This window comes from Ruditapes philippinarum, unplaced genomic scaffold (assembly GCF_026571515.1).
Source record: "Ruditapes philippinarum isolate M1 unplaced genomic scaffold, ASM2657151v2 ctg1924_1_1_1_1, whole genome shotgun sequence".
NCBI lineage: Eukaryota > Metazoa > Mollusca > Bivalvia > Venerida > Veneridae > Ruditapes > Ruditapes philippinarum.
The window spans coordinates 62,185-87,042 of record NW_026858267.1 but is presented as its reverse complement, the minus strand read 5'-3'; the positions used below and the strand labels follow the sequence as shown (position 1 = coordinate 87,042).

Below are 24,858 nucleotides of genomic sequence, written 5' to 3'. Positions count from 1 at the left end.
CTTCTCCGTATGCTACTTTAAATACGTCTGTAACATTTATGCTTGTATTCAAAGTAAGATTGATGCTGATCCCGAACGTGTTATCGAACCATATCTTGTTCGGATAAATGCAACTTCCGGCTTGATCACGTAATTTTCCCGAGGCACACAACAATGGTCTACACGTGTTTGTCTGGAAAATAGAATTATATTATGGTTTACTCAACTTTGCTGAATAGAAAAAAACAATACACCATCGTGAGAGTATATGTTACACGACTATACCTCAAACAGAGCTATTCAAAAAGTGTCTTCTTACGTTCTTTCCTTCCACGTTGATTTAGTGCAGCTGAAATACAAAATGTATACGATGTCCTGCTCGGGCCATTGAAATGACACCTTTTGACATGTAATGTTTTTTTTATAAGTCTTTTGTCACCCTTCTGTATTTTTAGCAAGATTTTACATTCTGTAATGAAACATTGGCATTATTTAACGTTGAATTTTTCGCGTGCCTAACTTAATCTTCGTGAGAATCAAAATGTAAAAAAACTTCGGGATGATTAACCTGAACACTCGCATGTTGTTTGAGAATTGTAGCTTATTTACAGTAACAGTGGCCAAAGTGAATGTACCCCGAAAGAGAATGCTATATCTCGCTACTTATTCATTAAGAAGAGCAGTACGCATGATTTTGCTCAGTTATTAATAGGAAAACAACAGCCTGAATAATGTAGAATTTAATTTTTTCTAAATTCAAAAAGTTCTGTCAAAATCCATTACAATAATGGGGCTTGGATTGTGATCTCCTATATGCTCTCAAATCATTCTCTTCAGTAGTTTAGGAGATACCTCCGTGTACGTAAATAGTACTTAATTAAAGTGGATTCAGAACTATAGTTATCCGTATTCTTCAAATAATCGAGCTACAACTGGAGATTAAGTCAATCTTAAATCTTAACAGACGATATCTTAACTGTCTCAAACAGGACATCATAGAAACGGACGAAAAAAATAGGACGGTCATTTCCTACTCCTACTAAACAATGGATCTTTCACATTTTGGTGAGCTCTTTAAATGAGAAGCATCGACACTTCCATTGTAGAGACATTGAGCAAAAGAAAACTGAAGAAATGTAAACAAGAAGACATTTAATTTGGAAAGGACAAACAACAAACTATCCCCGGCTTTACCTTGAACAATTTGTTGTTTTTCCTTGCAAACTGTCTTTACGTCTGTAAGAAGAAAAAAATCCGTAGTGTTTCCATCATTTTTAAATAAAATTATGATACTGGTTTAGGTATTTACGTTTTTATTTTCAACGATAGTTTCATAATTTTCATATTTCTAACTAGAACTGACTATTAGAGAACACTAACATCTTCTGCGTTTAATTTTCAACTTATAAGGTAAATAAATTAAGTAATACTTACAGTATCACAGACTTGTACCTTTGTCCGTTTGAGCGTTGATTTTCCATTTTCTATGAACCGTTGATCAATTAGTCCAACAAAAGCAAGTCTACCATACTTTCCACTTAGTGCAGTATCGTATTTAGAGTCTACTGGGCTTTTGCATACATAATTCTTTGTAAAGCCTTCACCATTGCAAATATGACAAAATACGTTAGCATACATTTTCTTTACACGAAAGGGCGATACTAGTCCACTTTCGCAGAACGAGACAATGTTCTCTTTTGAGAGATTAACGGCATCCGGTATCTCAAATTTACTTGGCTTTGGGCATGATTTTATAAGAGGTTCAAAACATCTAAACATTTGTATATTCTCAATATCGGGAACTGTGAAGTCTATAGCACACTTTTCATGAAAAACCATCGAGTCCAAATACTGCATGAAGTTAGCAACATCTGATCCAGATCTCAAAGACTTGCATGACATTATGGCTTCAAAAACTTTGCCATCGGTTACCCCGTCATTGGTTGCACATTTTATGTTCTTATATATTTGATTGTTTTGAGCCGAGTAAACAGGATACAAGCTACCCCAAGGTGCAACTTGTTCATCCCCACAAGAATTATTTGTTGTTAATTCGCTGTTGCTAAATGATGACACCATATAGTAAGACTGAAAGATAAGTCGGTATTCGCTGTTGTCATCTGGAGGTTTTGTTGATGGATAAAGACACGATTTCACCTTCTGAAACTTGTCATCACCGACCTTTTGCGGGCCGTTGTTTTGAAAACAGCAGTTACCACTGTCGGAGCAATTTTGTCCACATGAACATTCTGTCAAAAAAAAAATATGAGCCGTGTCACGACAAAACCAACATAATGGGTTTGCGACCAGCATGGATCCAGACCAGCCTGCACATCCTCGCAGTCTGATAAGGATCCATGCTGTTCGCTTACACACCTTATTACAAGTAGAGAAACTGATAGCGAACAGCATGGATCCCGATCAGACTGTGCGGATGCGCAGGCTGGTCTGGATCCATACTGGTCGCAAACGCACTATGTTGGGTTTGCCGTGACGCGGCTCATATTTGCGTTTGAGAGTCATATAAACATTGACTAGAAAAACATTTAATTGTATATCTTATATGATATGTATTAAGCATGAAGCAACTGTATGGGAAAGCAAATGCAAAAATGTATCTATCAATTGTACAATATAATATTCTTACCAGTACAACAGGATTCAAACTGAGAACGGTTGAAAACATTTCCGTCGGGTGTTTGCTGTATCTCGGGACACACGTTTCCGCCAGGACAATACTCATTAAGAGCATATGGGAGTAGTGACATCATGGCTGCATCTTCACTGATTGAGCTTCTCAACAAATATGCCAAAATGAGGATAACTTTAGTCTGAAACATTCCTGCAATTATAACGTTACATACAAAATAATATATATATGTATTTACAACTATCTTTACAAGTGTCACCATTTGCCCGATGATCATAAGGATGGACTTAAAGATATGCAAATTTCACCATTTTCATGATTATCAGTAGGATGCATTTATAGATGCACAAATGTCACCATTTGACCGATAATAATGAGGATGGACTTATAAATATTCAAATAGCACCAGTTGCCCGATAATCATGAGGATGGACTTAAAGATATACAAATGTGATCATTTGCCCGATCATCACGAGGATGGGCTTGTCGATTACGAAATAATGTTACTGATTTAAATTGGTGTTTTTCAGGTTTTTTTTATATAAAACATCTATAACATGCTCGGTATCATTTTCTTTACTTATATGGCAAGGTTTGGACGCTTTCTATTGTTTGGCTGTAGTCGATGCACTGCGTATGCCCTGTTTCGGTGGGGTTTGAGTGGCCTCACCATTGTAAGTTTTGCATTGTCTATTAAAACAGAAACGAAACAAAGAGTGTTATATTGATAGTGTAAAACAAATTAAGTATTCGACATCCAAAGGAAAATAAAATCTGTTTCCGTACAATTATTATTGAAAATATGTCTGACAACAATTTTTAATTTAAATATACCCACTGTTGTACAATTTTAAACAAATCAGACTTAAAGTCCACAGGGTGACATTTTGTACTTTTGGTTTCTGCAACTGTAATAATAATTAAACATAATATTTTGTTAACTTTTATATCTATGTAATTTCTTAATCTAAGTGGAGTTTTACTTGACATATTGGTATAAAACTTGTCAACAACTCCCAGCATTAAAATACTATTTGAATACATGTTTAGTTCTTCGCGTAGGTTAGACCGAAATACCTTATCCGTTCTGTGTATTCATACTATTGTGTTCGAGACTTACGGATATGGGCCAAAAAGTTGCAATTCGCAAAGTCCGCGCACAGGTTACGCTACGGTCAGTAACCACTGCCTTCACACAAATCACGTGATGATGATCATATCACATGATTGAGTCAAAGAAATGGTAGAACAATTGTTTTATCTTTAATAAACAGCAGCATTATAACTTGACCTCTGGTGTCAAGTCTATATGATTGAAAAAATAAATCATTTTTGTTAAGGTATTGGATGCCTAATGCAATATTTCCTTTCTGAAGAGTAGTAATTTTCATTGAGTAGACAGACTTTCGAAAGGGCGTGGGTTCAAACCCCAAAAAGACGCAATATCCTTTTTTTTTTTCAATTTTGTCTTCTTTTTTTTGTTTTTGTCAGTTTATCATTTTCTTTCTCTATTTCTATCTAAAATTTGTAATTAAAAAAAAGCAGTTTTATGCATATTTTCATTGTGAAATGTGTGAAGTTGGGTAGCATAACGAATTAAAATGATTTAAAATTAACATGGTAAACTTTCTTCATATTTTACAGATATGTTAAGAATAGTTTCTAGATAATTATTATTAAAACATTTTTTTGATGCCCCGTTGACTATTGACAAAAACTGACGGTTTTCTTACCTACCCCCTTTTTATTTGATGTAAAATGACAGGTACCTGTCTCAATAAACAAAAAAAATCTTTTATATACATTTTACATGGATTTATTTCAAGTTCTTCAAAACAATAGTTCTTTATTATCACCCTTCAAGTAAGGAAAATATGATATAAGTGAAACTTTTCTACAGATAATGAAAACATAATTGTTGTTGTATAAAACCGATACAGACGTTGAACTTTATTTGTCAATATTTTTTATACAAGATGGTAAACATTTGTAATGTTTTTGTTTCAATAACTGGAATATAGTAAAATTTAATAATATTAAGTTTTAAACGCCTTTTGAAAAATTATCGATTATACATCTAACAATTTAAGTGTAGAATCGAAATTATTAATTACTTGAATGATTTCTATTTCGAAAGCTGCATTGTTTTAGAAATAAACGGTACGATATCAAAATTATTTTCATAATATTTATGTTCCCGAAATTATTTTTCATTTTAGTTCACATCTAACACCTTACTTTCTTAAAACATTAGCAAAGCCGTGTTTACTTTTTAAAATAAATATCAAAATTAAAAAAAAATCATATCGTCAAAAACTTTGACGAAAATGTTGTGATGGCAGATCTAATCCTGTAAGGAGACATCACTGCGTTTTTATTTTCAAAAGAACTTTGCGGCAGAATTTGTTGAATGTTTTATGTTTTTTCAGCAACCGTTGTTTAATATCCAGACTTTCAACAACTTGGAGTATGAAAAGTTTTAGAATGGTTAGGGAAAAAATGATATGCTATGAATAAAGCCAAAAAATAGCGTTCGGAATCAACGCTTACATTCGATCCAGCGTTCGGAATCAACGCTTACATTCAGTCCAGCGTTCGGAATCAACGCTTACATTCGATTCAGCGTTCGGAATCAACGCTTACATTCAGTTCAGCGTTCGGAATTAACGCTTACATTCGATCCAGCGTTCGGAATAAACGCTTACATTCGATCCAGCGTTCGGAATTAACGCTTACATTCGATCCAGCGTTCGGAATAAACGCTTACATTCAGTCCAGCGTTCGGAATCAACGCTTACATTCGATTCAGCGTTCGGATTCAACGATTACATTCAATCAGCGTTCGGAATTAACGCTTACATTCGACCCAGCGTTCGGAATCAACGCTTACATTCAGTCCAGCGTTAGGAATCAACACTTACATCAGTTCAGTGTTCGGAATTTACGCTTACATTTGATTCAGCGTTCGGAATCAACGCTTACAGTCAATCAGCGTTCGGAATCAATGCTTACATTCGATCCAGCGTTCGGCATCAACACTTACATTCAGTTCAGCGTTCGGAAACAACACTTACATTCTATTAGCGTTCGGAATCAACGCTTACATTCAGTTCAGCGTTCGGAATCAACGTTTACATTCAGTTCAGCGTTCGGAATCAACACTTACATTCAATCAGCGTTCGGAAACAACGCTTACATTCAGTTCAGCGTTCGGAATCAACACTTACATTCAATCAGCGTTCGGAAACAACGCTTACATTCAGTTCAGCGTTCGGAAACAACACTTACATTCAATCAGCGTTCGGAATTAACGCTTACATTCAGTTCAGCGTTCGGAATCAACGCTTAAATTCAGTTCAGCGTTCGGAGTCAACTCTTACATTCAGTTCAGAGTTCGGAATTAACACTTACATTCAGATCAGCGTTCGGAATCAACGCCCTTTTTGTTCAGTGTTCGGAATCAACGCTTATATTCAGTTTAGCGTTCAGAAAGAAACGATGTACAGCTTTCAGTATCAACGCCATCATAAACTGCAGCCTTCGGTCTGAAGACTCAAACAAATAAAATGATTGTTTTAAGTGAATAACAATTCTTTTTTTAAGGATATGTGATGTATAGAATATTATATTCGTGTAGATTCATTACTGAATTTATTGAGAATATAATTTTATTCAACATGAGCAATAAAGTCAGTATTGAAATTACACTCATTCAATATCCTCTATTTATTAAGCTAAAGGAACCGAAGACGAAAGGGACGTCAGGTCCATACAGTCTCAAATATTTTCTTTCATCCGTTGATGCGATTCAACAAATACTGATTAATGGTCACGTAACGAGTCTAAAAAGCGTGCAAAAATATAAATTTTGCAACTTTTTCTTTTCATTCTTTTGCTATTTAAACGTAACCAAACTTACGATTATTATCAAATTCTAATACAAACTAAACTATTGTTTAGTTAATACATTACTGCATTTTGACACCCAATTTGCCACAATTTTGCTCTTGTATATATACATAATTTCCATATATAATAATATATAAAAGTCACAAATATACAGCAATGTACAATAACACACCTACCTTAAAGTTTTATTTCTTTTTTCCCCGCAAGTGTACAGTTTTCTGTTTGGTCATAAACAGCTATATGTTGTTTTCCTTCCATCCAAACCATGTGCATGTAAAATGTTAATACTCGTAAAGAGACTAAAGTCTTTATATCCATATTCTGAATCCAATATAAATGACGTCAATGGAAATATTCTATCTTATTTTGAAAATTAACAAGACAATGAAAATAGACTCATGTATCTTTAGATATGACTTCTTTGGCCAAAAGTTCAAAGTATGATCAACAACTTTTTCTATCTTCCTTTGTTGAAAGATTACAAAGTTGACTAAACAATCAAGGGTAGGTAAGACGAATGCCTCGTTGCTCACATCGTTTAAAAGAAGAGTTCATTTCAAGTTCAAAGTAAAAGCGGATAAACAACATATCTTAATATCGAAATAATGGATTTTTTTAGCAGAAATACACTTCATATGGTGATACAAAATGTACATGCTAAGCTGTCAGAATTTCTGTTTGGTTTAAACATATTTATTCAAGCTCTCGATTGCCAAACAAGTTCTTGCAACCTATATTAATCACTTTCGAGTCCGTTTTATGGAACCAAACAGTACTCGTGTCAAATGAAAAAACATGATGGCGACGCTATTAGGGCTCGAACCCATGACGAGACGTCCAGAAAGAGAGATACGTGTTAGAAATCAGTATAAATGAGCCGCACCATGACAAAACCAACAGAATGCGTTTGCGACCAGCATGGATCCAAACCAGCCATCTCATCAGGATCAATGCTGTGCATTACAAACCCTATAACAAGTAGAGAGACTGATAGCGAACAGCATGGATGCGCAGGCTGGTCCGGATCCATGATGGTCGCAAACGCATTACGTTGGTTTTCTCATGGTGAGCTTTTTAGATAGCCCGATAAAAATCAACATTTTTTTTCCGCTTTGAATGTGTCTGTAGTCATATTCTATGATAGTGCAATGTTTAAATGAATTCTTTTATACAGTTTTCCAACCTGTCTATATATCTTTATAAAACTACAGCATATGCCTTATAGTTTCTAAAAGACACGAAATGAATAGAAAGCTCATTTGTTTAATTTTCAGGAAGATCATATTATATTTTTTCAAATGAACACCAGCTGCCATATTCTTGCTCATGGTACAGATGAATAATTTCATATTCGTTCTACCATGTTAATCAAATTTACAAAAGACGCAAGTCTTCGATCAACAATTTCTTACAGTTTAATAATATTTTATTGTATAGTTTGTGCATGATAAAACACAAGCTAACATCATTATCTTAAGCATAAATATAATGAACATACAAAAGGGTTGGACCAAAAGTTATACCAACATTATCTGGGGTCCTCCCCTAAAGGTCTATCTTGTTGACTTAATGGTAACATAGTTAGTAACTTTGGTTTTTAGAAATTCTGAGATATTCATATGACAAACGATATAAGTTTCGTGTATTTTGACTGGTAAAAAAGAAATCAATTTCAAAGTCGTCACATGACGAAACATCTTCCTGAATAAATACTAGATTATCTTTTTCAAGAATAAATTTCTTTAAGTATGATATTATATGGCTTGTTGTAATAGTACCAATGTTTACAGATTGGTGTATCACTGTACAACAATTTTTATTTCATGATATTACTATTTACCATTGTTACACAAGTATTTGCATTGAAATGGAATGAAACATTTAAAAAGAATTCAAGATTATTGTGGCATTTTTGAAAGCAAGTTTAATGTTAACATTTTAAAAGAAAATTCAATACGGATGTATTTTCTTTGTGCAATGCAATCGAAAAAAATAGTTTTTATTTGTTTGGGTCGTCAGACCAAACAAATAATGGTAGCGAAATTTCAGAGTCTAATGTTGTTAATTGCAAATGCCGAAAGTAGTCCACTTTTTTGAAGCGGTTACTTCCCTTTTGTATGTACACTAAAGCCGAAAAATTCAGGGGAGATCACTGCGTAAAGATGGTCAAAGACAGGCGCATCAATTTTTAAGCAAAGTAATTCCCGAATGGTCGAAGATTTCTAATATTGTTTTATTGTATTTTCTGATCGAAAATAACTAAATACAAAGCGGACATTCAATCTCTGACACAGAAGTTTACGACAAACCTAACAACAAGTAGTTCTCAAAACAGCTTAAAACTAGCGATTTAAAAGAAAGAAATATTTTATTTTGTTACATGTATCCAACAAATTACAACGCATTTAAAGTTAAACAATAGCGTTGGCTTATAGAATTGTCAATAAATGCACAATCACAAATTACGCGGATGAATATGATTTTATCAATGAAAATACTATTTATTACCGAATACTACACAAACCGAGTAGTGGAATATATAGATTCTACATGTCGGACTGTTTGGGCGAGAGGATTTTCGCTAAAATATTTACTTCAATTTTAAACAACAGGTTTACCCTGAACAAAATACCTCGAAATTAATAAGAGGTTAATACACGGCAGGAGAGGGCCGGAAGGTGATAATCGGCCCGCAAAATGAATAATGGACCCGAGGGCTTTAGCCCGAGGGCCATTATTCATTCAGGGCCGATTATCACCTTCCGGCCCTCTCCTGCCGTGTATTAACGTCTTTAATACACTTGGACTGGTATAAACGTCTTTTATGACAGTTAAAACTTGGGATGATTATTTATGATTTCATAGATAATTAGTAGAACAGTAAGCTCATGATAATATTGAATATTGGTATCTAACAGTTAATATCCTTTAAAATCCTTGACGTTACTTCATTTGGGGTAGGAATTATGTAAAAATATAAACTTTAAAAAAAAGAACACATAATAACTCATTAACTTTATATAGTTGTTTATTTATTATGATAATTTTTATTCATATCATTTTTATAAGTTACGTTTGTTGTAACATAATTTTACACTTGTATGTATAGAAGTATTATTTCATATTTATTGTGATTGAACTATTAAATGTGCAACCATTAAACAATGACATTGGGTTCATTCTTAGCGAACCCCCTGGGCTTTGAGCAATTGGTAAGTCAATGACATGCTGCACTGGATTGTTTTGCACTTCTTCATAAGAATGAATTGTATGTAAGGTGCTTTCAGTTTCTTGGGAACTTGCAACTAATTCTTCATCCAAATTGTCGTTCATTTCAGTGTCAATTCTTGACGTTAAAGTGCTGGTTTTGTGGATGATTGATGACATGTTTCTTTGTTTCTCTATGCTCATTGTGTGATAGTGATTCAGGCTCTGGATATTTTTATGTCCTGATAATTGTGCGACCTCCGTTGGTGAACACCCAGCTTCCAACAATTTAGTTATAGCTGTTTTTCGACCAGAGTGGTTGGTGTGCCTTGCACAAAACCCAGCCTTTTCACTAATCGTTTTGGCAATGGATCCTAGGGTATTTTTTCCCATCGGTGTTTTCATGTACCAGGGCTCATCATCTGAACAAACGTTATGGTTGATACCTGAAATGAGTGATAAAAATGGATGTCTTATTAGCGTTTCATAAATGTAATAGCAAGCATTTAAATATAAAATAAAATACATCAATATAGTTAAAAAATATATATTTCACTAAAGCAAATTCCTTATTAAAGAAAATATCTTACCTAGATAAAACCTTCCTTGTGGAGATAAGTCTGGTCTCTTATTCTTAAACAACAAGTACAGTTGAACTGGACAGTTTCGGTCACCTGCAAAGAAAATTGGTCTTCTTAAATGAGGATTATTAGACAACAACTTCTTTATAAAAAAATATAATTAATTTAAGATATGTCAATAGCGTTCTTTAAACTATTTATTTTACAAATTTAAAAGCATTTACTTCTTAACTACTTCTTTGTGAAATAATTAAGCATATTTATTTTGATAAAGTGCAAAATTACATATATCATATGGAAAAAATATAGATCTATACCTTTTACTTCAAAAATCTTCGGCTGAAACATTCTGGGATCATCTGTGATTTTATTTCTTGTCTTGGTTGCTCTCTCGGTAAATTGCAGGAATCTAAATGAATAAATATTGATAAATTTAAGTAGGTTTACAGTAGAATCTATACATTTTCCATATTTTAATTTATAAATTTTTAAGAATGCTGGTGTTAATTTTAAGAAATGAATATCCATATATATATAGCTGTACTAAAGTAAAAGCAATTTTATATCAAATTCAAAAATTAGTAAAATGTACCTTGTTCCGTCTGCTGTATTTTTTAATTCAATGTCTCCCCATAACATAGTGGAGTGTTCTTGACGACCTCTTAAGCCAAAGTGCATGGTGTTGTTTAGCCAAATAGTATAAATAAGGGCTTGTGGACTTTCTGAAAAACATGTAAATTTAATTAATATTAAAATCAGTCGATTTACATTCTTGAAGATCTTAAAACACATTTTGATTCATATTTTTTTTATAATATTTTCTCTCACTAAGGATAATAAATTTATCAATAATAATAGTTAGGAACCTCATTAAAACAACTTATATATTTTTTAAAATGATGACAGTATTACCGCTACACAATTCCCAATAGGGAGTCCCTCGTTTAATTTGAACGGGTTGCTTCCCTTTATTGTTACCTAGGGGCGTGTAAACAAACAGCTGTCTAAAGATTATCATATCTTACCTGAACCAAGAATGCCTTTTTCATACATTATTTGTATTTCTGTGTTTGTAAAGGGATCTGCTCTTTTAATTTCGTTCCCAAGGCCTTTTTCTCTAAGATCTGTAGTCTTGGCTTTCAATGTTTCACGACTATGCCGGAATGCTCTGTCTGTGGTCAAATCTATCGAGTAATCCGCCTCAACAAGGTATCTCCGTATGCTAAAAACAATGGCTTTTAGGGTTTACGGTTCTAGTTCTTGTCCAGTCTTGCTATTTTTTTACCGTCAGTAAATATCTAGATATATACATATCTAAATCTGAGGGAGGAATTGTTTTAACCACTCGAGTCTCTTCCTCTGCACTGACCCAATCTATAAATCTTCCGATATCGCTCTTTGTTTTTCTCTTTGTAGATTCATTTTTTTTACTTTCAATAAAATCATAGGTATCTTGTTCAGATACTCTAATTTTAGCATCTAAATCTAAAAGTTTGTTAGACAAAGATTCGAGGACTCTCTCACCGGCCATATTTAATGTTGACTGTGCGCGATGACGTTTTACGTGACCGTTGGTTTCACGTGCACATGTTCAGCGGGCCGATAACTAGTTCTCGGCCCGGGGCCGCAAACTCATAATAGGTCACGTGACACTCATAATCAGTTGAAATCATAGGCAATTTTGTTACTATATATAGTAACAAGTGTATTAATAAGGATTACAAACCCGAAATGCAATGGAAGTTCTAAATTTAGAATGACTTGATATTATTCAGACTTTCTGTGTATAACTTCTCCGTGGTACAGTGGTAACGCGCTCGCTTAGTGAGTGAGAGGTCTCGAGTTCGAATCCCAGTCGAGGTAACTTTTTTTTTTGTTAAATTCATTTTTAAGTGTTTTTGTTAAGGAAGTAGCCATGATATGCAAGGATAAAGTGTGACTGTCGTAAAAAATGAACATAAATGATTTTTTGATGCAACTCTAGTTATGCAGAATTCCGTATGTATCAAACTCTGGTGCCTTGCAAAATGAATTATAATACATAAAAATAAACCTATACAGGAAAATGCATACAGATATACAGTACGATTTAGATTGCAAAGATCAGAAAATACCACAGAACTTGCAGCCCTTTGATTCTTTATAAATATAAATGCTTATAGTAAGCTCCATGATTATTTACATCTGTGTTAAACAACAGTTAAAGTCGTTACAAGCCCTAATTTAGAATAATATGGTTTTCTTCAGCCCGTTCATATATAAATTCACCGTGGCTGAAGGGTTTTCGGGCCCGCTTAGGAAGCGAGAGGTCTGGAGTTCAAATCCCAGTAAAGGTAACTCATTTTTTTTCAAATTGTTAAAGTCAAATAAACATTGGATTGAATATCAGTGTTGCAATTAGTCTTATAGCCAATTTACTACAATTAAAACGCTGGAAAGCATTGGTGGCACTATACATATAATCTCACAACCTGCACCTTTCTTACATTCTGAGACCCAAACAAATTCAGCGCCTTCTGTGCTTTGATTTTGTTATGTTAAATGTTTGTATACTATTTACGCTACTTTTACTATTTTCTGGATTTTGAGCCTGGCGGTTTTATGAAACCACGATGCCTACCGGGTACTTACCAATGCAACTTTTCTGACTAAAGATTCAAACAACAATGATGAAAGTAAACTAATCACGAGGCTCTTTTGCTTCATTATGTATTTGTTAAATAATTATTTTTAAACATTTGTTATAAAAACTATTGTGTCATGGAGATGTATATTAATACTGGTTCAAGCTTATACTTAAAAACGACTAACATAATTATATTATAAGCATTTCATTTATGCTTAAAAATGTGAATGTGTATTGACCTGTTGGTCTCTTCTTTTAACCATCAATATCGTTATTTGAAATTATTTTACATTATTCAAAATATGTATATATGACATGTATGATACATGTATCATGTAAAAGTAGTTGACTTATAAGCCCATTGTACCGAGCGTTCTGTTTATTGTTTCTATTTGTTTGTGTCACATTTCACTTAAATTGGCAATTCAGTAACATACTTTACTTACTTCTATAATACATCATCTAATCAGAAATATGGTCAACGTTTTGCATGTCAATTTTCAAGACGCTACTCGAAAGGTCGCAGTATCGCGTTCTAGTTGCAAAAGGATGTAAATGGGTGTGTATGGTAGCATGTATTTACCAGTCATGGTTACATCGCACTTTGGGATCCAAAATACTTTGGGGTTCGACCCTATTGTGCATTACGTACTTATTTATTTTTAATTTGAAGATGGCGTCCAAAATGGCCACAAATGAAAATATCATGAAATTACTGTTACATCAGAATTGAAATGGCACTAAGTGTGAAGTGATTTATCTAAGTATCGACCGTCATTTTGAACTTCATCTAAAATATTTCAATAGTCAGATGAAGCAGAACACAGTTGGCACCTTCAGAACTTTAGAAATCAAAGTGCGTTGATATGTTATATGCATACTAACGTTATTTGGGGTTCATTTCTCAATTTTGACCCCAAAGTGCGTTTGACATCAAAGTGCCCTGTGAAGTTTACCGTACTCTGGGAATTGGACCCCAAAGGGCGTTTGACCCCAAAGTGCGGTGTTACAGTGCTGTCAAACGTTGTATGTAAACAGCAATAAGACATTATATTAGAAACATATTATTTACATTGTGCATAGTATTTACGTTGTACATATTATTATGCATTGTACATATCATTTACATTGTATAATATTATTTATTCATTGTACATATTATTTACATTGTACATATTATTTACATTGTACATATTATTATACGTTGTACACATCATTATAAATTGTGCATATTAAATTAGATTGTAGATATCATTAAACATTGTACAAATTGTTTACATTGTTGAAATTTTTACACACTGTATATATTATTTACATTGTACATATATTATTTTGAAATGTGCATGTTATTTTATATTGCGCATACTGTCTAATTTCACATTGTACGAGTACATATTTATATATATTGTATATAATTTTTGTTGTTGACATATTATTTTACATTTGCGGTATGTATAACATGCTCAAAAACGAGCCAGCTAAAAGTTTGTATCATACTCAAGAAAGTGTGAATGAGTTTGTTAGCGTTACTGGTTAAATATGTGTATAAATCAAAGTTTATTGTATGATCTGAGTGAGTGAATAAATGGAATGAATTGATACTTTGTCATAGATTTTACGAGAACGGATCCCACTGGGCGCTATCCGTCTCTAAAGATTCAAGCGCCAGTAAAGTACCATACTTCTTTAGTTACCCTTTTACATCAGTTCATGAACTTATAACCTATCACAAGGACTAGTTCCATAAATAAGAATTTGATAAACAATGGAATTATTGTGTTTCTATATAAGAAACTTTTCTTCTTTTGTGAAAATATGAGATGTAATTAAATAGTGGTATTTCAATTTATAAAATCCCAAAATCCTGTGATGAATATCATTTATTGTAATAAGCAGATGAAAGGGTTGTAGTTTATTTCAGGATTTCTTATTTTACTGAGTCCTCGTCATAAACATGTTTTGCCATTTTATGTTTAATTTAAAACTCATTAGATTGTTTCTATGAAAGGAATTTACCTTTTGTCACTTAATATAAAAATAATTATCTGTCAAAAAAGGAAAAAAAAGACGTAAGTAAAATAATATACTATTATATTTTAATCAAAAACAACAAAGGAAAAAAAGGGAAGAAGCCGTATACAAAATCTAGCGAACACATTTTCAGTTTTTTTCTCTATGTTAAGAAAAAGCCCGTCAAAAATGTCTGCAAATATTTAGAAACAAAAATGTTTACAAGTGTTTTGATTGCAGTAATAAATAATGGTATTATAATAATTATAAATTGCATAAATTGAAATATAAAAGATAATTTCATGTACCGCTATCTATAGAGGGATGTCCGCGTCGTTTATTTTATATAACTTGTTCCTCACCGCTGTTGGTACAAAACCTGCCATTCATGTTAGAAAGCTAACCGAGCGCCGGTGGTTCTACTCAGGTGCCCCGTCGTGTCGTGCCTGAAATAATGCGGGAAGGGCCATCTGAGGCCTTTCTCACCAGTAAAGCTGAAAAATCGCCATGTGACCTCTACTGTGTTTGTGGGATGTAAAACTCAACCATCCAACCACCGTTGATGGACGGTCTTAATGTCTATAAACATATTTGAAGACGTCTTTAAAAGTATTTTCTCTGATCAAATAGATAATATTGTTATGCCGGCTCGCCACGGCGAGCCGGTATTACGTTAGGATTTTACTGAGAAACAACCTAAAACTCCGAATCCATCCAAAATTTAATCGAAGCTTAGCTCCCAGCTTTCTACAAAATTTATCTATCAGGGCTAGGATCCAAAATTATTTAGCCAATCAAATTTGATCTTACATAGCGTCAAAAAACCTTCAATTTTCACGCCATTTTTAAAAAACAGCAAGTATTGTTTTGAGCGCAAAGATATAATGATGATTAAAATGTTTGGTTTCATGGATTCTTATCAGTAAATCATATTTACACTGACTTTTGATTTAGCGATTTCACCAGTCCTGTTTACTGTGTAGTAAGTTTTCGTTTGGTTAATTAACATAAACGACATCAGGTTCTTGGGTTTTTTTTCTTTTTCCTTTTTTTCCGGTCATTTCATCCTTTCCGGTATTTAGTGTATGTATTTACTGGCCGGGATCCGGGACGCCCGGGATCCGGGATCGTATAAGATAATAGAGGAAAAAACTAATTAACTATATTTGTGTTGATTATTGTCGTAATGAAAGGCCATTAAACGTTAAGTTTTTTTATTGTATGTAATGAAAGTTAAATTGATTTAACTTATGATATAGATATATTTAGAGCTATTTATTAACAAAATCACAATACTTATAATTATATGCCTAATTAATTGCAAAAATCAAAGACTATATTCTTGAATTGGTCAAATCCCGGGATCCCTATATGTTTTAATACGATCCCAGCTTTTCTGAAAACAATATTCTTCAACTGTCCAGTTCCTGGGATCTCTTTATTTTTTAATATGATCCCAGCTTTTCTGAAAACTATATTCTTGAACTGGTCAATTTCCGGGATCCTATTTTTTTAATAGGATCCCGGCTTGACTGGCTGAATTGATTGACAACTTGTGTTTACTTTAGGACTTGTATCTGTCACGTATTCCAATACTAAATAACATATTACAACTTAACTTCGTATAAAGAGACATTTTTATGAATTCTACTTATCTATTTTTTTCTGGTCAAGGTCAACAGGCCATATAGTAAATGTGCATAGACATAGGGACTTCATTCTATCTTCATATATACTCATATGCCTCTTTGTTAAACTGAGAGAACTGGCTTCCTTAACTTTATATGTCACTTTTATTTTGATGTTCGCTGAAGTCTTTACAGCTAACAGAACTGTCATTTTAAACACGCCCCTGGTAAGAAATTACGAAGCGAGTCGCTACTAGCTTTTTTAAAAGCTAACCTTGTTATCTATTACAATGAAACATTAAGAATACAAAAATCGCATTCACATATAATCTTCGTCAATAATATTTTGGAAACTGAATCTTTTTTGTGTGTGCTTTTTTATCAATATTTATACAAGGAAGTTAAAAAATCATCAACTTTTGTTAATAAATTATTGTCTACCCATTTTCATGTCGCATTGTTATTGATCAACTGAAGCATTTAATTCACTTATTTTTTTAATCTATAAGAAGTTAAAGGCCCATTAAGACTAAAATTGCATTATTTTATTTTTCAATACTTTTTCTTACAGTGTTATGTTAAAGTTATTAAATGATAAAGCTGATGAATTATGCTTCTGTCGTTTGGGGATTTATACAGTTATTGTGATTAAGTAAAAGAGGGTAAAAACTAGGTACCAGTATTTATAATGAGTAACGAATGTAATGTTTTGACATCCAACGATAAATAAAGCCTTTTTTCGGTAAAATGATTAAGTAATAATATATTCCAAAACAGTGATTTTATCACTAAATAAAGTAACTGTTTGAAGTTCGGATGCGAGGAATTGTATCACGAGGGCGTAGAATCTAGTCCCAGTCATGTAAAGATTCGCATCTGAACGACAAACAGTGATTTTATTCAGGGATAAATCTGTTAATTCGATTCTAACACTTCAACGGACTTGTTTTCAAGCTAAATTGCACATGATTTGTTCCGTACTTATTTTCAGCCCGTCGCAATTTTAACTTCACGAATTCACGATTTCAGTTAATTCACGATTTCTACATCACGCATTAAAAATTTCAACTTCACGAATTCAAGATTTCAGCTTTACGAATTCAACTTCACGATTTCAACTTGCTATTAATTAAATTGTACGGTATTAAGTAACATCCTTTCGCAATAAATTGTATTTTTTTTTTATCTTTTTAGTCACTTTAGTTACAGTTTATCTTTAGTGCACGTATAACTATGATTCCTACAGACATATCGTCACATTTTATCTTCTATATACTCTTTATAGTTTAAAGTTTTATATTTTATAGATTTGAGTGTTTATTTTAAGCTTTAAACTGTTGATTTTACACTTTAATCTTTAAAATTTACTCTTTATATTATAATTTTATACTTTTACGAGCGTACCTGTGTTATTTACATTTCAAACAGTAAAATTTTACAAATTTGATATGTAAGAAATAGGATAAAAAACTTTTTTAAGGATAAAAACGATAAAATAAATAAATTAATAAATAAATAAATAAATAAATAAATAAATAAATAAATAAATAGATGAATGAATGGATGGATCGATGGATGAATATATGAATGAATGAATGAATAAATAAATAAATAAATAAATAAATAAATAAAAGAAAGAAACAAACTACGGAAGCTTATCAGGGCCTCCACTCATCTAAAAGTTTCACGTCATGTCAACTTGTCTCTTCTCGTTTTGACCAAAAACATTTCATGAAGACGTTATGATTAATACGTAATACATAAAACATTCCATGAAGACGTTATGATTAATACGTAAAACGTAGAAGTTTTTAATCATTGCAAAAAAACTTTGTTGAATTACTTGAGCTATTTGTCAATGCGCGTAACGTCTTTGCGTCTTACTAAATATTTCAGCAAAGTCGTAAAATCAAGAAGTTTCGACAGGATTTTTGTCGAAGAGACAAAAGATTCAAGCATAACGAGAAACATTCAGTTGCAATGCCGAAAAGCTTCTCATCTTTGTCAGTAAATTTTATTGAAAAATGAAAAAACATTTTATAAATTTGGGGAAAAAATAACCGATTACGAAAAATTCCCCCAACTGTGGGTGATTCCAAACAAACAAAAAAAAATAAAAAAAATTTTTTCAAAAAGTCTCACAATTTTGTTATTTTTTTTATCTTTAAAAACTCAAATAAAATTTTTTTGGCAAAGTTTTAAGCAATTATAAATCTTTTATTTATCGGACAAGAAATACTTTATTTAGATCTGCAGTTAATTTTATTCGGCCTTTTAAGATACGCTGCTTTTGTTACTTAATGCTTTAAATACAGTTTTGTTTTGTAAATGGGCCAAGTAATAGAATTTCGAAACATTTAAAACTAGTTCTTTTGAACTTAAATAACCTTGTTTATCGAGGGTTACATTTTTTTTAAAAAACTTCAAGCGTTATAATGTTTAGTTATGTTTGAAAAAAAACCCACACAAACAACGACAACAACATGAAAGTGCTTGAATTATTTTTAATACTTGATTGGTGTATTTTGATAAAGTGCAGTCATTTTGGGGGAGGAGTGTTTATGTGGGCTCCATTTAACAGTGGTAACAATGTAAGTTAAGTATATTTTTATGATTTTTTAATGTTTTAAGAACATATAATAATTTCTTTTTGCACTGTTTTTCCGTGACGCAGAGATCTACTCCTTGATAAAAAGATTTTAACATGTATAATATATATGAATAATAAGAAAAGTAAAGAACTGAGTATAATTTCTAACATGTATATAACAGACTGAATAGAAGTAACTGTTTTTCTATTACCAATATAGTTAAAAATAAATGCTTTTCTGACGAAAAAGTGTGTTAATAAAAAACTTTTTGAATTAATTTGTCCCGAAAATACATTGAACTACGAGTATTCAAAAATGATATATTATGTGTAATTGTATATTGTCGTCAATGCCGAACATCGTTCCTTGTGTCGCGGTCATTGAGCTGTTCACTGCTGTTAATGTGGCGTGTCCCTGTGAATGTGTTGCGGCGAATGTGTCACGTTTTTTTAAAGGTACGTGAATGTCGTGTGACGCGGTAAAAGACTGTGTCTCTACGACTGTGTCAAGTGTCGCTGTAAATGTCGTGTATCGTGATGAATGTGTCATGTGACGTGATGAACTTCGTGTGTCGTGTAAAGAGTGTTGTCGTATGTCGAGGCGAATGTCATTCTCAACCTCACAACAAGAGCAACAATCAACAATCGGTATGAAACTTACTAAAGTCTGTAGAGCTCTGTTGTTTTCTGTGATAGTATAATATAATATGATTATACTGTCTGACTTAAGTATTGTAAGTAAATAAGATCAGACCAAAATTGTATTTTTTGCCAAAATTTATTAATAAACATACAACAGCTTCATAACGGCGGCCTTATTAATGTTCTGTTAAATGTGTGCTATATGAAAAATGACACAAGTTCAATATATTGCTATATTTTAAATTTGGAATCTTCTTTGAGAGTGTTATGCTCAGCAGGTGTTAAAGCTTATTTATGATTACCATTATTTTAAGAGTAATGTAAAAATGAGCTATGTCACAAAAGGAGTTTAATAATTATGCAGTACATGTCTACTAAACTGCTGCAATATTGGCTGCGGAGTTGACCCTTCAACCGTTTCTTTTCAACATTATAGTTTCATGTTTATAATGAAAAAAATTAAAGATTTAAAATAAAATGAAGCGAAGCGAAGCAAAACAAAGAAAAGCAAAGCAAAAACCAAAGCAAAGTAAAATAAAGTAATAAATAAATAAATAAATAAATAAATAAATAAATACTTGCGCTTGTTTTTCGCGGCCTCTTGCATTCTTACAAATGATAATCATAATTCGTCAAACTGTCGTGAGTTAACAATTTCTTGTTGTTAAGTTTTCGGTTAAAATTAAACAGAATTAACAACTTTACTTTATTTGCCAGGTTACGTTTAATTCAAGAGTTAGGATCTTTTAAAGTATTAAGTAAATGACCGTCCGTGAAAAATAAATTATACTAAATAGGTGCGCTTGAATGATTAAGAGGCTTCCTTAAAATATTTGGACAAGGGGCCCTTTATTACTAATATCCGTTTTTATAAATAAATGTGTTTGTTTTAGAATTATTTTTATCAACACTTTCTAATAGTCACTTGTTCTACAGACAATGAAATTATAATAGCATAATTTGTATTAAATATCTCAGGTTAAAGTGACTATGCGGTTAACATGGAGTTTCACTACTGCACAATGTTCCGATACAGAAATATCATCTGGTACAGTAACGGGTGATTCAGCGTCTATTTCATGCTCTGGTTGTACAACAAGTTCTTTAGGGGTATATCAAATCCGTTGCCAGGATTTTATGACAGGTTCATGGGGCTCTGGTGAAAACAGTTTCACTATAAACACATCAACAACCAAACAATTTACATTCTGGTAACGACTTAATATCTCTTTGTTTATTCTTTTGCTTTTTTTTAATGTTAATTAATACAAAATGAACAATTGTCATTCTAAGTAAAGGATAAATGGCGGCGTGGCCGAGTGGTTAACACGTCGATCTGGTAATGTAAAGATTGTTGGCCGCGTGTTAAAAGCCCGTCAAGGTGTTTTCGTGACCAAGAAATTTTAAACTCATTGCTTAGTACTGGTTGGTTCCGGAAACGAATACGAGAGCGTTTCAATAAGCTTACTGCTGCAAACACAGTCGAACTAAAATAAATAAGTACAATATATAAACTAAAATAAGGATATATTATGCGAATTTATACCAAAACGCAATTGATAATAGATAATGAAAATTGACAATACTGTTTTTTTTTATTTTAGTGTATTTTTCGGTTCGAATAATTTGTTGCGTTTTGAATTATCTTCATTTGTTTATGTACTGGATATTCCAGCGTTTTCTTTATTCAATTCATTGTATTTCACACTTACAGGTTTAATGGCGGTGATTGGTTTGATTTACTATCAGCACGTGGAAGTGATTGGTATTTAAAGGCCACAGTTGACCTGACAACACGACAGGATACAGGAGGAATAAACTCATCACCTACAGTTAACATGCCGTCTGTACTATACTGGCAAACAGAATGTTCTTATACATATACTTTACCAGGTCTATATCTTGTCGAACAAATGATTTTTTTATACACAAGTACTTCCTAAAATGTTAACTTTATTTAGATATTTGTTATTCTTGTGGGTTGTATCGCTCGATTTGATTGCGTAAAGTTTAATAACAACAATAACAATAATACATTTTATTGATTTGACCAGTTACAGATCATCTTCATACAAATTCCATTGACATACATGTATACGTAAAAGTAGAAGTGAAGTGTAAAATAAAAAAAAATATATAAAAAGAAAAAGAAATATTGATTATTATCGCTCCACGAATGTTAAATGGAGGTTGAACATTGTATATATAAATTCCTGCCATCATACAGTACATACAGAATTGCAATAATATCATATATTTAATTAAGTTTGCTTTTTAGTTAAGTTGTATAGTTAAAGAGTTTACAAAAGATTGTTATAATTCTGCAAGAATATATTGAAATACAAAAACGAAAATATATTTAACAAAAACTTAGTAAAATAAACTGCATTGTATCACCAATTAACTAGAGTCTTGCGCAATGCAAAAGCTTCATATATAAATTTACCAAGATTTAGCAGTGTATGCCTATTAGAAGATTGCATCAATTTAACAAACTTATGAACACTTGGTCTATTATAAAAATATGGTTTAATGAAACGTTTTCTAAAGTGGTAAATAAATCGGACATATTAACACAAAATGGTATTCGTCCCTCTACATCATTTTTATCACATAAATAGACATAAACGCTGGTTTCTATCCACACGATTTCTGCCATGCCGACCAACTTCAATATTCAGCTGATGAGACGAAAAGGCGTAATCGAGATAGAACAGTTCTAAATTTACTAGGAAGAATATCCAAAATACATTTCAAAATCGACTGATCTTTTTAAACTCTTTATATAAAAACAAAGAGCCGCTCAATGCAATTTGGTTTACACCAAGATTGTTTTAAAAATATCAACATCCTTTCTTTAAACAACAGATGAAATGTTTTAAAATTTACACAATCTGGATTGTGAAACACATGTTGAAAACCCATGACTGTCTAGTAACTTTTTAAACATTTACAAGCCAATTAGTTTTACCTTTATTTAGTTGATTCACCATGTCTGCATAAATGTAATTTGAAATAATGTTTTTACTTTGCACAAGATTGCACCAAAACTTAATAATACAACAATACCGATTGACAAAAAGTGGATAGCGTCCTAGTTCGCTATAAATAGCTAGTTTACTAGTGGATGTCTTCACATTTAAGACACGCCTACAAAAATTTAGATGGACTTTCTCAATATTATAAAAAGTACCATAGCCCCAAACTTCGCAAGCATAGTTAAGGATCGATCCTACAAAAGCGTCAAACAGTTGACATTGAATTGAAGGCGCGATAGTAAAATTCTTTAAATTAATCAGCAGTACATTTAAAGCCTTTAAGCCTTTACCTATTAGTGTATCTTGGTTTACTTTAAAAGAGCCAGTGTAAGAAAACACAGTGCCAAGGTAATTAAAATTATCGACAACTTCAAGAGAGGAGTTCGCGTAATGCCAGTGCTCGTCAGGTCTTATATTACCTCGCTTACGGAAAACCACAACCTTAGTTTTTTCAGTATTGACAATAAGAACCCCAGCGATCACAATATAATTTTAACACGTCAAGCTTGCATTGAAGATCAACGGGAGTATTACCAAAAAACATCATGCCATCGGCAAACAATATGATGACTAGCAGGATTTCATCAATTTTTAAACCACACGACGGGTCGTCATTCAAAAATAGTCCAAGATCTTCTGAAAATAAAGAAAATAAAACAGGGGAGAGAATCTCACCTTGCTTTTAACCGACCACGCATTCAAAATAATCAGAGAAAGAGTTACATCTCTTGATACATGTTTTTAACAGAAATATATATGTATATTTTTGATTATCCTTAGTAATTTGCCATTGATTTTCAGCTTATACAGTTTATACCATAAATTACAATGACAAACACTGTCAAAAGCCGTCTTTAAGTCGATAAAACCGCAATATAATCTACCTTTTATCATTCAAAACTTTATTTAAAACAGCATTCGATAAAAACATTGCGTCGACAGTTGATCTTTCAGACATAAAACCGAACTGCGCATCACTGACTATGTTATTATCATTTATCCATACGCTTAAACGCTTGTTAACTACGCTCGTAAAATTTTTAGAAAAACAGCTTACTAGAGTGATTCCTCTGTAATTGTTTACGTCAGAAGGATCATTTTTCTTAAATAACGGTACTAAGAGTTTAATGATACTGAGTTTACCCGTCCAATGTTTGTAAAATTGTACAAAACCGGTTTGCGCGATACATCACAACGAAATATCAATATTTCTCTAAAAAGATGAATTCTGTTAAAAGTCTTATAGAATCAGAAAAAAACAACATTGGAAGTATTTTTCCCTAAAAACATGCATATGAAAACATTCCTGACGTCACGACACGATCAATGCAAGATGTTCGATGCACGAACTTGTTTTATTATTTATCTAGGCATTTATATGTTAATGATGAAATTCTACTGCCTATCAAAATTCCATGGTAATCATAAATGTTTTAATCTTTATTATTTTATTGTTTTCGATAATGTTAAATCTAGTACATATACAGTACTGTATACGGTTACAAATGATCATAGATCTAAATGAAATAAATTTAGTAAATACAATACGTAATTGTTTTTACTGACGATCATAATTTACATCGTTTTTCATCGTTGCGCTGAATTTTTTAACCTTAGCTTTGGATTCAAATACGAATCATAATCGTTATCCTGATTGAAACTGCTACTTTTATAGTTCATGACGTAGATGGTGACGTCATACGATGCAGATGGGCAAGCGGACCCACTGAATGTGCAGGTGTTTGTCAGGCTGTGGCTATTCCTCGAGCTTCATTAAATGAGGTAAATGTGTTATAACGTAAATTATATATAATTTGAAAGATGGTGTTAACAGTAGGTGCCAAACCTTTTGTTGCGTGCAAAACTCAATTTCTTACTGTTATCATAGTTGATCGTAGTAAGAGTTAACTCGCATATGACGATATATTAATCAGATCAGATAACAAATTTAGTGTCCAACTTTATTTGTCATCCAATGAAAACGCTGTATTTCTTAAA

General features: G+C 32.4%; 1 protein-coding gene across 1 annotated transcript; it reads right to left on the bottom strand.

The window, feature by feature from the left end:
- Positions 1-9,280: 9,280 nt before the first annotated feature.
- Positions 9,281-11,189, bottom strand: LOC132752619 (uncharacterized). Its single transcript, XM_060742962.1, has 4 exons — positions 10,919-11,189; positions 10,644-10,735; positions 10,336-10,419; positions 9,281-10,191 (listed from the first exon to the last, which is right to left on the bottom strand). The coding sequence occupies exons 1-4, from the start codon at positions 11,116-11,118 to the stop codon at positions 9,653-9,655; spliced, it is 915 nt and encodes a 304-aa protein (XP_060598945.1). The 5' UTR covers positions 11,119-11,189; the 3' UTR covers positions 9,281-9,652.
- Between the last annotated feature and the right edge of the window lie 13,669 nt (positions 11,190-24,858).